Source organism: Arctopsyche grandis, chromosome 11 (assembly GCF_051622035.1).
Source record: "Arctopsyche grandis isolate Sample6627 chromosome 11, ASM5162203v2, whole genome shotgun sequence".
NCBI lineage: Eukaryota > Metazoa > Arthropoda > Insecta > Trichoptera > Hydropsychidae > Arctopsyche > Arctopsyche grandis.
In genome coordinates, this window is record NC_135365.1 from 5933767 (window position 1) to 5949071 (window position 15305).

At 37.1% G+C, this 15305-nt stretch overlaps 2 protein-coding genes across 3 annotated transcripts; both read left to right on the top strand.

Moving 5' to 3' along the window:
* The first annotated feature begins 420 nt into the window (after window positions 1-420).
* Window positions 421-5706, top strand: LOC143918678 (uncharacterized). 2 transcript variants are annotated; one of them, XR_013261148.1, is made up of 3 exons: window positions 436-571; window positions 2455-3098; window positions 4366-5533. XR_013261148.1 is itself a non-coding variant. In XM_077440648.1 (2 exons), exons 1-2 carry the CDS (start codon window positions 505-507, stop codon window positions 2775-2777), a joined length of 390 nt encoding a protein of 129 aa, XP_077296774.1. In that variant the 5' UTR covers window positions 421-504; the 3' UTR covers window positions 2778-5706. The 2 variants fall into 2 exon arrangements, 1 of the variants encoding a protein (XP_077296774.1); XM_077440648.1 differs by having other exon boundaries at window positions 421-571; window positions 2455-5706.
* Window positions 5707-9277: 3571 nt separating this feature from the next.
* On the top strand, window positions 9278-13446 carry b (glutamate decarboxylase-like protein black). Its single transcript, XM_077440912.1, has 3 exons — window positions 9278-10158; window positions 10234-10601; window positions 12698-13446. Exons 1-3 carry the CDS (start codon window positions 9499-9501, stop codon window positions 13293-13295), a joined length of 1626 nt encoding a protein of 541 aa, XP_077297038.1. The 5' UTR covers window positions 9278-9498; the 3' UTR covers window positions 13296-13446.
* The last annotated feature ends 1859 nt before the right edge of the window (window positions 13447-15305 follow it).

Here is a 15305-nt window from a genome sequence, read left to right on the forward strand (position 1 = left end):
TACACAACACGTGTTTCGTTAGACCGGGATACGGTCAACATACCTTCCCTGTCTTACAGGTACATATACCAATACGTAAAGAAAGGTATAAATTATTAATTTGGAAAGTTATTTTGCTGTAAGTAAATAATATGAATATATGGGGGGGGGTGGGGGGGGGGGCGCCTTAAAATATTTTGCGGGGGGGCACCAGGAATTCACGCTACGCCACTGGAACCAACATTACATATGTACATAGTTACAAAGTCTCTTTCGAAATTATATTATACAATGAATGTACGATGAAGTTTTTTGTCCGAGGATAAATATTATTTTTCCCTTGAATTTTACTCGCCATCCATATTTTCTACTTTGTACATATGTGACATATGTAGAAAGTAGAAAATGTTGAGAAATATTAAATCATTGAAGTAGTTGGCTGAGAATGCAACAATCACATGTAGGGTCACTATTGCTGTCAGTGTGACGTTGTGACGGGAGCGAGATTCCATCAGCCGGTTCCCGATGGAGAAGGACGCCGAAAGAGCCGGAGACAATCCACCCCCGTACACGCCGGCCGCCAACTTCCCAGGTTTTCAATCTACCCTTCTACCCTTCTACCCTTCACCCCAAGCCCAACTCCCACTCCCACTCCGCCATGGCGCGTATTGCGTACGTTTATTTTCTATGTACATATTGTATAGCGTTCGTCGACCTGACTCACTGCTATTGTCCGTCATCGGCGAGATAAACGCAATCTTCCAATTCTCAATTACAATCTACAAACACTTCCGTCTTTGATTGCGTGTGTTCTTTGAGCAAAAGTTTGCCTGGAATTCGCAGAATATGATACAAGTCATTTGACAGGTCTCGTGCTCTTATTTGATTGGTCGTTCGATGAGACGATCGCTGATTGGTTGATTTGATTAATACTTTAAAAAAATAATACCAACTATAGTAAAAGTTGTCTTTTTTTTATCCTGGCAATATATTTATATTTGAAATTTTAATATCAACACACATATTGTAGACATTTTTTGATAGTAGATTTATTCTGTTGACAATGATTATTAATATTTTCTAACATTTTCTTTAGTTATTTTTGTCATCGAAAGATTCAAAACGAATATGAAATTTCTGAATGAATCTTATAAAAATGCTTCACGCTGATTAATTTTTCTTATGAACCTTATATGCAACCCAAAAAAATCACAGTCTGTCTTAACCCTTTGAGTGCTGACGTATTTTCTGTTGAAAGCCCGCCACGCTAGAACTATTTTGAAATCCAATAGAAAGCGGGTATAAAAATTATAGCTAATCCAAACAAACCCTATATAACTGCCGCCGAAGATTTCGAGTTTTGTAAAGTTGTGTGTAGACTCTCTAATATATCTTGCAACAATATAAAATTACCAAAGAAGTCTATTAATTAATGTATTTTTCCAAAACTAGTTCCATCTTCTTCATTGTTGTTAAAATGTAATGCTCACAATCTAAATGCCAAGCCACAATCTAAAATACTCGGCAGTTAGGGATTTTCATAGGGAAATTCTGCTATGGTTATAAACTCAGAAATTTCGGCGTAAACCAATCTTAACACGGATTACACGACCTATGGTTAATGCATTTTTTATCAATGCTACCTGGAAAGGCTTAGTGGGTAGTATTCTTGTTCACTTTGTACATGCTCCGAATACAACGCCTACCGGGGTTTTTCAGGCCCATGGACTTGTTGACAAAACGCCGATCAGCATTGGTCAGCATTCAAAGGGTTAACATAAATAGTTTGCTTTTAAATTTTCGGAAGATTGAAAGTTATGCATTGTTTGAAGCTATGATATCTCATATTACAAATTTGAACCTGGTTTACATCCCGGAAGAATGCACTGAAAGATTTTCAAAGTCGCTCAAGAAGAACTTACTCATTAGAGTTCAACAAAAAAATGGGTATCACAAAAATACATGATATATCTCGTAGTTTTGGCTTAATTGTCAAATAATCATTCTTCATACAATTGAGACGTATCGTCGCCATTTTTCAACAGACGTGACGTCACATAAACGAGGTTTCAGTATGGTTCAATAAAAAACTAATTTTGACTGGTATATATGAATTTTAAGCAAATTGAATAGATGGCATTCAACTCTCAGTAATATATTCAACCAATTTTGAACCTTAAAACAATTGAAATAGGCGCATATAAGGCTCAAAATTCCGTGCAAAGTTCAGAAATTCTATGGAAGACAGCCGCGCTACAGACTTGTCGCGCAAAGCTTCCATAGAAGACGGCCGCGGGCAAACGGTTAAGAGTGCAGCTCTCTTGAGTGCATTTATCCAATCACCTTTATATATGCATCTGAATAGTGGCTTCAATGAAATGAAATATACTGATACTATCCAATCACTATTCTCAGATTTCAGTATTGAATGTGTTTTATTTTAACCGAGTTTATAGTAGTTTGGTACAATTGTAGGTGTGCATCATCATCAGCCGTATCCGAATGCTCCCCCGCCATACAATGCTCCACCTCCTGGATATCAGCCGTACCAGAATGTCGCTCCGGTTGGATTCATGCCGTCGTACGGAGCTACTCAGCCGACTACGACCACCAACATAGTAATAACTCCACCTATCATGGCCGTCGGCGCTTGTCCAGCCTGCCGCATCGGCATGCTCGAAGACGACTTCACGTGCCTTGGGATTCTGTGTGCCATTGCGTGTTTCCCCATCGGCATACTATGCTGTCTGGCCATGAAAAACAGGCGTTGCTCCAACTGCGGAGCTTACTTCGGCTAATCGATATTGATTTATAAATATTTACCCGTGTACCCGTCGGAATGATTTCACTTATCTCACTGTTGAAACAGTCCGATGTACATACATTATATTTTGTATTAAAATAATTCTGTAATTTTTACTGTGTGCTCTGCCAAATGAAACATGATACGTAGTACATAATTTGTAAACGGTAATGTCACAAATTTTCGCAGTAGTACTCATATATACGTATATACATATATTATATATATCGAGTGTAAATTGTAGGATACGAGGATTAAAATCGCACGCTCGGTGATTTAATGGAAAATGGCTGTCAATGTTTGGTTTTTATAATAGGTTCTAAGTTTGTTATATTGAAGAATAGAGTTCCATATATATATTGGTACTTAAATTATGGCTGTTCAGTGCCGTAATTGGAACACATTATTATGTATACAGTAGAACCTCGATTATCCGGATTGTTAACCCTTTGCCTGCGGCAATAAATATAGCGAACAAGCCCTGTACGCGGCACCTATTCGCGAATTTGGCAATCGAGTTTTCGACTTTAAATACAGATTTTAATATTTACTCAAGTAACCAGATATGTTAATTAACACAAAGTATTATTTTAAACAATAAAGTACATAATATATCTCGTAGTTTTGGATTAATTGTCAAATAATCATTCTTCATAATTGTATGAAGACGTGACGTCACATAAACAAGGTTTCAGTATGGTTCCACAAAAAACTAATTTTTGACTGGTATATATTCATTTTAAGCAAATTGAATAGATGGCATTCAACTCGGTAATATATTCAACCAATTTTGAACCTTAAAACAGTTGAAATAGGCGCATATAAGGCTCAAAATCCCGTGCAAAGTTCAGAAATTCTATGGAAGACAGCCGCGCTACAGACTTGTTGCCCAAAGCTTCCATAGAAGACGGCCGCGGGCAAACGGTTGAAAACAAACACAACTTTTACGATTTTGCTGCTTTGAAATGCATAACATAAAATTTCTAAAATAAGACAGAGAAATGAGTCAGTTGTCTTTAAAATTCAATACCCAAAGGACGTTTGTTTCTTGAAAATTTAATCGCGATTTAAATATTTATTTTTAATATTACCATATGGAAAAGAAAACAAAGATAAAACGTGTTGTATTATCATTATATGAAAAATTAGATATGATCAATGCTTTAAAAAGCGGTGTCATATGACGTTTTTTGTCATATATATTTGGTATTGGAAAGTCAACGATCTCTAAAAGTGAAAAAATTATGAAGTTTACTGATTCTTTAATGTCAGAAGATGGAAGCTCAGAGCGAAGGTTATGTTAAAATCAGGAAATGAAGTCGAAGAATGTATTTTTACGTGATTCATTCAAGACGATCGCTGGACAGCCAATATCTGGTCCATTGTTGTATGAAAAGTATTTGCGATTTGGCAACTTCAAAAAGAACGGCTAACATTAAGCAAAAATCTATAATTGAAGAAAAATTTAATATTGATCTTCACGTTATTATATATGTTTACATGTCAATTGTGATTTTTTCGTTTACCCGGATGTTTCATAACCCCCGGACTACCTTCATCTCCAATTAGTCCGGATAATCGAGGTTCTAATGTATCTGTGACTGTGATTTTGAAAGTGATCTCAATCACAAATCTGAAATAGTCGAAATATCGACTAGAGCAATTCTGCAAGTGCCAATTGTTTTTTTTTTATTACAAAGAATATTAATCCATAGATAACGCGATTTTGATTTTTTTTTTGCCCTTACATCATTGCTCTTGCCGATGCTTCAATTAAGAAACATCAGCTCAAATGATTTAGAAGTTATCTATAATATTTCAATATGAGAAATTTTCAAATATGCGATTTGGGCCACTTTTATGATCACAATGTTTATTTTCATTGTTTACAAATTTGATTTTGTTTATTGTATTTTTTTTTAAATTGATCTGTATGTATGTATATGTACCTATATAATGTATATGATAAATAGTTTTATGAAACGTTGCAATAAATGCATTATTAGTCGCTTATAAATAGAAATTGTTATACATATATCTATACCAATTATTTTTGATATTAAATTTTAATATAGTCAAAATTTAATATTACATATTTTAAGAGAGCTGGAAATTTTTCATTGGTGAACGTCGTATTAGTTTTATATTGGGAATTTCAATTTGCTCAAATTGTAATTTTCGTAAAATATCATCGAACAATATTTTATATACATACGTTCAAGATTTTAAATCGCTGAAATATTAATGGTCTAATTTGTTTCTTTAATACAAATAATAAATTATATGTATGTATGTTCTTCCAGAGACTAGTTACATTTGTAAATTTTATATACCACGTTATGGTTGAATTTAATTAGAGCATTTAATTATACATGGTTTGTTTAAATGTTTGTTTTATTTGCTTATTATAAAATTGGTTTTGTTTTTTTTTCTTGTCTGCGTGTTGGCTATAATTTGCACACTCGAATATAATGCGATCTTCATTTAAGTTCAAAATACCTTTATATTTTTTTATATACTGAACACAGCATCAAATTTGACTAATCAATAAAAAAAATCGCGTTTACTATTTCGATGTGCACTATTTAAGAATGCAAATAAATACTCATTATAAGGTTTTAATTCTTGATAAATTTTGATGTATTTACTTTACATATTGTATTTAATTTAATAAACATACTGCAGTGTTTTCATAGGTTGACCGAATATGACACTGTGGTCTGTATATGTATATTTATATACTAAAAATGCAAATAAAAATAAAATCAATAAAAAAATGTATAGTAAAAAGGTTTTTTTTTTTTAAATAAAAGCACTAAAAAAGTGGATAGGCTGTTTGGTGAAATGTTGAAAATGTCAATATGGTCACATATTATTAATATTGTATACAATTTTTATAATGCTATGTATTTTAATATATGATTAATAATAATAAAAAAAAGATTTATACTTTGTTATTTTTACTTATTAAGGTCTGTTCATACCTATCCAGCACGACCCGTATCCTGCAGGTGTCCTGCAAGTACGGATAGTATTCTTTGGTACATTATATGGACGTATTCATACTCCATTCGCGCATGCGCATTTACGCATTCATGCGCGTCCATATATGTAGAATGTACTAAATAATACTGTCCGTACTTGCATGACACCTGCAGGATACGGGTCGTGCTGGATAGGTATGAACAGACCTTTAGACGGGGTCTTCTAAATTTAAGTGATAAATATGAAGGTGATGTCTAAATTAGCAATCTATAATGCGGCGACTTTTCGTTTTAGACGTTTCCGGTTGGAAATGAACATAAATTACAAGAGAAGAATATTGATTTGTTTGCTTTGTTAACCAGGGGTGGCGAAAAGGTCGTTCTCCTTGCTTCGATGAGTTCAACGTACTTATTTGAAAATTCGCAATTCGCGTCAGGGTCGACGAAACAATGCAAATTCTTTTTATGTTGACTTTTTTCATTGGAATAGGCTCGTTTTTTTTACAAATATTATTGATGAATAACGGGTACCGTAATGTGAGATCGAATTTTAGTAAAATTGAAAGTGAGCGTTTGTGCAGATGTCTAGATAAAACTGGTTACGGAAAATTAAAATTATATTACAATTCAAGTCAAGGCAACAAAAAAGCGAATATAATAATCGCAAAAAGTGACTCAATCGCTGCGCGTCCTCGACAGATTTATTTAAGGGCATGCCCGATTTTATGACCAAAGAAAAATTAATAAAAAAATTTAATTAATAAACAAAAGAACCTCACTAATTTAATGTATCATTCTCATTCCCGTTTGAAAGACAGAGATACCAACTTATTATCTGTTCGTTTATTTATACTTGTATTTATTCATCATTAAATAAGCGGCTGGTGTTTCGCAATCATCGCGTTTTATTGCATTTAGTGAATTGTTTTCAGACGGATACATCTTAAATGCTTTCAGTGGCCTTCTGAAGAGTACTGAATGTTTGGTGATGCTCATCCAAATATGTAGTACATAATTCTGCACATTTGAAAGCAAACGTGAATCGTTTGCGAAAATATATAGTATTGTTAATAGGTAGCGATGTTTGTTTTATTTAGGAGGACATTCACCGATTAAAGAAGTAGATAAACGATCGGTTTAAAATATAACCCTGAAGCCGTTCGACACGGTCTATTAATGGCGTTAGTTAAGTTTTGTGTTGCTCTTGAATGTTTTTAACGTATTTTCGTATTCGCGAATGGCTAAATTTTCATTATAAATGATAATATGAATGTACAATATTGGCGAAAGGATTATTAGTAAAAAAATTACAATTCGCTCCTTGAGTATTTCGATGACCGCGTGTTTATTTTTTATTTCCAAAAATTACAAAATTGGTTTTATAATAGTTGTTTGTACGTATGTATTTAATTTTTTCCCAAACTACTTATTTCCGATATCGATTATGCTGCTGAACGATTCTATCCGGCAAGATTCCAAGGTCAGCGCGAAATATATGTTTGCATAGTTAATTTATATCGTATAGTACATACATATAATACACTATTATATGTATATTACATATATAATACACGAGTGCACATAATTGTGTACTCGGTAAAATATCGCAATTCGGATCAACGGAATTAATAATTTAAAATTTAATTCATTGTTTTGAAAAAATATATTGTTTTATCGGCCGATCATGTGAACGAAGTGACATGCCGCGTCTCTTTCCACGATATACGATTCCAAGGGGATAAAGAGAGACGGGGCATGGTGTTAACAGCGAGTACTCCGTACACACGCACGCACGCACGCATTAGACAATTATTATATAAGATATACTAGTAGATAAGAAATTATAACCAGAAAAAGCAAGTAATGCCAACTGTTACTTGAAAATTGGCATATATGTACCTATGGAATGATTTTAGCGTTGAAAAATACAAGAAATGTGATTATCATTTTCCCCGTTCCTAGAAACAAAACAAGGAAAATGATTTTTGTAGTAGATTTTTATATTAAATTCAATACGATAAAAATTATGTACAGTGTTTCAGCGGATCTCAACAATTACGTCGCAGATATTAGTTTAAGAAACATTGGTTTAGGGTGGGTTCTTGTATGTGGATGAAACAAAATAAAACTTGCTTGAATCTCTTGTCCAAATATGATCTTGCAATGTGAGATCATCGATGATTGCGCATGAAAGGTATTTCGGGAGGAAATTCTGGTAAGTTTTAATTTGTTAAGCGTGCTCAGTTATGAATTTTCAATATCATTAATCAGCAGTATTTTACCGGTTTATATAAATAAAATTTAAATATAAAAGCTGACTTTTGCGATAATGTTTTGAATTAATTATTTGCCGAAGTTTTTTCTATCGTAAGCGTAATTTTCTTTTCTCCTATATTGGAATACAGTTTGATTCTATAATTTCACAAATTTACATATTTACATGTCTGTTCTTATCAGTTGAAGTTTGAGTTTGAGCTTAGTTTTTCCCAATTATCATAATATTCATAAAAAATATGTTTATATCTAAGTTTTTGACGTGAGAAAATTTTTGGAAAGAATTTTACATAAAAAATCATCGCCATTAAGGATTTTTTTCTAATGGAATGGAATTGAATTTTTCTTCTATGTATGTATGTATGAAAATTTATAACAGTAGCTGTAAAAAAGGCCCAAGTGAAAATGTAGCTATGTACGTATATACATACATACATATGTATGTAAATTTGAGATGTTATTTTTTTGTATCAAAAAAAATACAACTTGGATATCTATGAAGCTTTTTTTAAAAAGAAACTCTTATAAATAAATAACAATAAAAATATGTAAATTAATTAATCGGACATACCAAGATCAACAAAACATAATAACAGATCAACAAAAAACTTCCATATATACTGTTTGCTACCAATGTTTCCTCTAGGAAAATAAGTCTCTGAGCATTTATTGAAAATTTGTTTAATTAATTAATATTTCTATTGGTGTTATATATGTATTGTTTATATGTAAGTAGGTAAGTAGTTTTTACCTTATTTTTCATATTAAACAATTAAATATAAATATTAAATTAAATATATTTAAAAGGTATTTAAAGAAAATACGATCGCATACGGGTCGAACACAGGATCCACACATTTCTTTTAATTTTTTTTAATTAATAGCTTAATATGCCATAACCCATGCGATGATATTTCATCGGGCACAACACTTGATGCTGCACTGAAGCTTTACTATACATACATATAAGTATGTAACTCCTTTAAATATTACTCATTTGCCAATATGTTCTTGAAAATATCGTTGGATTTTATTTCTTTTCTTTAAAAAAAATATTTTAATATTACTAAAGATACAAGCCAGGGGTTAAACAGAGCTGGTTTAAAGCTAACGTATTATTCTGTTCGGGGAAAATTTTATGATTTTGGTGAATTTCTTTTAATTGTAAAAATTTCGTCATTTAAAATAAGTAATAAAATATTATAAGTAATGAATTTTCCTTGTTACGAAAAAGAGTGGGGATCCCCAGTTGGAGATTTCGATTTTCCTTCGACCTTTTGCCGTTGTGGTAAGGAAGCTGACACAGCCTTTGAATACGACTTTACTGTTTCCATCGTTGGGTATTTAAGTAGCTCGAAGGTTGGACGTGGCCACACAGTCTGCTGAGACCAGTGCTGGTGCACAGAACTGCACTTCACTTCCGTTTTAGGCAACGTTTGTTTCCATTTTCCGGCAAAGATGCCAGCCAACGCGCCAGACTATTTGGAAACACAATCGGCTCCAAAGGAGACAATCTTAGATAATGGATACTGTGGTGCGACTTCGTCAGAGGACGAGTCCTGGACTAAGCCGCCAGCCATAAACGGAAGTGTGGAAAAGACCACTCCACCAGCGTGGTTCGCAAGTTTACCCCACAAAACTCGCCACGAAGATTTTATAAGGGAAGCTGCTGATATCTTGATAAACCAAGCTGTATTCCAGAGCACCAGCAGGTCGAATCGCGTGACAGAATGGAGGGACCCCGAAGAATTGAAAAGGATTCTGCAATTGGAACCGAGCGCTTCTCCGGAAAGTCAAGAAAAACTTCTGAAAAGATTAGAAGATGTGATAAAATATTCCGTCAAAACTGGACATCCCTATTTCGTCAACCAGTTGTTCTCAGCCGTAGATCCTTACGCTTTAGTAGGTCAATGGCTCGGAGATGCTTTGAATCCTAGCGTTTACACTTATGAAGTAGCACCAGTTTTCGTGTTGATGGAAGAGGCTGTATTGAAAGAGATGAGGACGATAGTCGGCTTTCCTGGAGGATGTGGAGATGGAATATTCTGCCCAGGTGGATCTATGGCTAATGGATACGCCATAAGTTGCGCTCGTTACGCCTTTAATCCAGAAACTAAGGTAGTAAATCCTATTTCTTATGCTTTTATCCTATACTTCCTAATTATGTTTCAACGTGGTTGCTTAAATTTTCAGAGCAAGGGTGTTAACGCTTCAGCTCGTTTGGTTTTGTTCACTTCTGAGGATGCTCACTACTCCGTGAAGAAGATGGCATGCTTCATGGGTATTGGAGCAGACAATGTTTACTTGATCAAAACTGATTCCTTGGGAAAGATGGATCCAGCTCATTTAGAAAGTGAAGTCAAGAGGGCTTTATCTGAAGGCGCTGCTCCTTTCATGGTTTCAGCGACGGCAGGAACTACCGTCTTGGGAGCCTTCGATCCTCTACCAGAAGTAGCTGACATATGCCAGAAGTACAAACTGTGGATGCACGTCGATGCAGCTTGGGGTGGAGGAGCTATGATTTCGAAGAAATACAAGAAGCTTCTCGCAGGAGTTGAAAGGTAGGTACCACTTTATTTAGATGTTTTATGAAACTATTATTTTCCAATTACATTGAACTAGATACTTTGTATAACTAATCTATGGTAGTTTTATACGTACAGTTTATAGATCCATTTTTTTGTATTATTTGAAAGTGTGCGGCGCATATATAATATATACATATGTACGAACACGCAGTCTACAACCCCATCCCTACAATTGAAAAGCACTTAGTTTGTTCTACTTGCGAATTTATTGTATAGTTTTTTTTTTCATTTATGTACATATGTACATACATTCTTTGCGGATTTCACATATGTATGTATTATAAATATTTGCATAACTTGTTTGGTGGGTGCCTTATTATTATTATGATTAATTTGTGAGAATATGGTATGCCATGAAAAAAAATCCACCTCAAGCAATTACAAAAAGTGGAAGTGGATTTTAAACAGTAATGTCCGGCACGTAAAGCAATTATTTAATTCCTCATTTGGATCATTCACTTCAAGGCAAACTCGGCTTGAGCTTGTTTATATGAATGATGAAATTAAAAAAAAAACTATTGGTTGACACAATGAGTGTGTTGAACTTGAATAACTTGAACCACGTTCTTTTCTGAAGATCAAGGAAACGGATTGTCACTATCGATCTTTTTTATTTACTTTGATTCCATATTACAACAATATTATTTTTTTTATTTAATCATTAATTAAGGATTTGCTGAGCTTCCGCTTCATCTTTACCAATTCAAAATTGTTCTATTTGCAATTTGATGAATACGTAAGTATTCCGATCATGTCCGTTCGCGGTTGTGTAATTTTTCAGCAAGGTCACAACTTTGGAACGTAGTCTTCAACACTCTAATCTATTGCACCAAATATTATAAAAATCGAGAGATACAAAAGATACTTCCAATGGGACTTATCATAGCACTGTAAATAATGGTTTACAAATCTGGCGTTGCAGTATAATCAAGAGTTATAATATTGAGCAACAACAAAAAATACTGGAGCGGAGACTAATCAATATCTATTAAGTCTGATCGCACTGAATTCGAATATGGGAATTATTTTTGTTGGTTTTCTCTCGTTCATGACATTTGAAAGTGCCGAGGATTTCGAATTTTGTAAAGGTTTGTTTAAACTCTCTAATATATATTGCAACAATATAAAATAATAATAAAAAAAAAAAAAACTAGTTCCATCTTCTTCGTTGTTGTTAAAATGTAATGCTCACAATCTAAATTCCAAGCCGCAATCTAAAATACTCGGCAGTTAAGGGATTTCCATCGAGAAATTCTGCTATGGTTATAAATTTAGAAATTCCGATGTAAACCAGTCTTTATAAACATTGACACGGATTACACGACCCATGTTCAATACTTTTTTTTCAATGCTACCTGGAAAGGTATCAAGTAATATTCTTGTTTATTTTGTACATGCTCAAAAAACAACGTCTCTTGGCGTATTTCAAGCTCATGGACTTGTTGGCAAAACGCCGATCGGCGTTCGTAAGCATTCAAAGGGTTAAGCAGCTACTCTCGAAATTAAACAATCGACTACATATCTATATGTATATGTATATAAAAATGAATGTCTGTGTGTGTGTCTCGAATAGGGTCCTAAACCACGGACCCGATTACGATGCAACTTTCAGGATTTGTTGTATGCATGTCCGTGAAGATTAATGTGAAAAAAAACGGGAAAAACCTCTGAATAATAATATTCGTAATAACGATTTTACTGACGCGGAAGTAAAGCTATCTTCCCGCCTTCAACGCATCACGCCGCGAGTGTGACAATAATCGCGCCGCGCCTACCTCGCACTCGAATGTGCTCGGGAACGGGAATTGCACGCGTTATTGTGGCATTGCAACGCATGCCGGGTTCAGCTAGTATTAAAATAAAATGTTTATCCGCTATGCAAATACATAGCTTCCATTGCAGAACCATCAGATTTAGTTACTTTTTGATGACAAATGGTGTTCAGAAGAGGTCAAAGCTCAAGCTCGAGGGGTTCTCATACAAAATATTATGAAAAAACTTTCGAAAAATTCGGCTAGATTACATCAATTCATTTTTTGATCTAAAAGTGTTCATTTTAATCATTTCAGAGCTGACTCTGTCACTTGGAACCCTCACAAGTTGCTTACGGCTCCTCAGCAGTGCTCCACTCTTCTCGTCCGTCATCAGGGTGTACTCTCAGACGTCCACTCAGCCAACGCTACTTACTTATTCCAAAAGGACAAGTTCTACGACACCCAATACGATACCGGAGATAAGCACATACAGTGCGGCAGACGAGTGGACGTATTGAAGTTTTGGTTCATGTGGAAGGCGAAAGGTACGGTCGGTTTTGAGCAACACATCGACAAGGTATTCGAGAACGCTGAATATTTTGCGGAGAACATCAGAAATCGGGAAGGCTTCGAAATGGTCCTCGATCAGCCCGAGTGCACGAACGTTTGCTTCTGGTATATCCCGCCTAGTTTGAGGAACAAGAAACAACACACCGACTACAACCAGAAGTTGCACGCGGTGGCTCCCAAGATCAAAGAACGAATGATGAAAGAGGGTACCATGATGGTGACGTATCAACCGCAAAACGAGCTGCCAAACTTTTTCAGAATAGTATTCCAAAATTCAGGTCTCGAAAAGTCAGACATGCTATATTTTATTCGGGAAATCGAACGGTTAGGATGCGACTTATAGGTCAATCCATTGTTTTACTTTAGTTACTTTGTACTGTGTTAAGTTAATTTAGGGTATTTATGTAAAATGTATATGTAAATAAAACTAAAGTACAGTTAGATATAGGAGTGTAAAAATAATTTATATAATAAATAGATATGCATATCGATTCTATACTATTTTTTTTATTTTATTGGAGGAAATGTGTTATTTTATATATGTATGTGTTATTATTTTAAAGAAAGTAGATAGGCGCACCGACATCTCAGCGCAAACCAACTTAGCGCCGACTTTTCGGCGCAGAGAACTCAGCGTAACAACAATTCAGCGCATGAACTATTCAGCACAACGACAATTCAGCACAAAATCATTTTTTTCAATAAGTTGTGCCCCCACAGGGAGCGTAGCCTCATGGCGCGTAGCCGTATGGGGTTGGGGCCTCGAAGGGGGCGCAGGGGGCGCAACCTCAGGTGGCGCAGCCGCTGGTTTCTAGACTTAATATATTTCAATATTTTTTTTAATATAAAAAACTAGCTGTATTACCCGGCTTCGCTCAGTGTTTATAATATAAACCGCTTAAACATGACTAAGCTAATTTAATTAAAAAAAAAAAAAAAATTTAAAAATTAAAAAAAAAAAAATTAAAAAAAAAATTAAAAAAAATTAAAAAAAAAATCAAAAAAAAAAATCAAAAAATTTTTTTTAAACAATCAAAAAAAAAATCAAATTTTTTTTTTGCCTTCTAGGGCTTCGCCCTCGGCACCCCCCTGAGCCTTTGCCTTCTAGGGCTTCGCCCCTCCACGCCCCATGAGCAATTGCCGTTTAGGGCTTCGCCCCCATGATCAGTTGCCTTTTAGGGCTTCGCCCCTCCGCGCCCCCATGATTCAAAGCCGTCTAGGGCTTCGCCCCCCTTAGTTAATGCCTTTCAGGGCTTCGCCCCCCGCGCCCCCAAGATTAATTGCCGTTTCGGGCTTCGCCCCCCTTAGTTAATGCCTTTTAGGGCTTCGCCCCTCCGCACCCCCATGATTAAATGCCGTCTAGGGCTTCGCCCCCCTTAGTTAATGCCTTTTAGGGCTTCGCCCCCCGCGCCCCCAAGATTAATTGCCGTTTAGGGCTTCGCCCCCCTTAGTTAATGCCTTTTAGGGCTTCGCCCCTCCGCGCCCCCATGATTAAATGCCGTCTAAGGCTTCGCCCCCATGATCAGTTGCCTTTTAGGGCTTCGCCCCCCGCGCCCCCAAGATTAATTGCCGTTTAGGGCTTCGCCCCCCTTAGTTAATGCCTTTTAGGGCTTCGCCCCTCCGCGCCCCCATGATTAAATGCCGTCTAAGGCTTCGCCCCCATGATCAGTTGCCTTTTAGGGCTTCGCCCCTCCGCGCCCCCATGATTAATTGCCGTCTAGGGCTTCGCCCCCCTTAGTTAATGCCTATTAGGGCTTGCGCCCCATGAGGCTGGGCCCCCCGGGCCCCCTTCGGGGCCCCACGGGGCTGCGCCCCTTGTGGCGCCCCCTTTTGAGCCCCATGGGGCTGCGCCCCATGAGGCTGGGCCCCCCGGGCCCCCTTCGGGGCCCCACGGGGCTGCGCCCCTTGTGGCGCCCCCTTTTGAGCCCCATGGGGCTGCGCCCCATGAGGCTGGGCCCCCCGGGCCCCCTTCGGGGCCCCACGGGGCTGCGCCCCTTGTGGCGCCCCCTTCGGGGCTTCACGGGGCTGCGCCCCTTGTGGCACCCCCTTTTGAGCCCCATGGGGCTGCGCCCCATGAGGCTAGGCCCCCCGGGCCCCCACGGGGCTGCGCCCCTTGTGGCGCCCCCTTTTGAGCCCCATGAGGCTGAGCCCCCCGGGCCCCCTTCGGGGCCCCACGGGGCTACGCCCCTTGTGGCGCAGCCCCGTGGGGGCCCGGGGGGCCTAGCCTCATGGGGCGCAGCCCCATGGGGCTCAAAAGGGGGTGCCACAAGGGGCGCAGCCCCGTGAAGCCCCGAAGGGGGCGCGGGGGGCCCAGCCTCATGGGGCGCAGCCCCATGGGGCTCAAAAGGGGGCG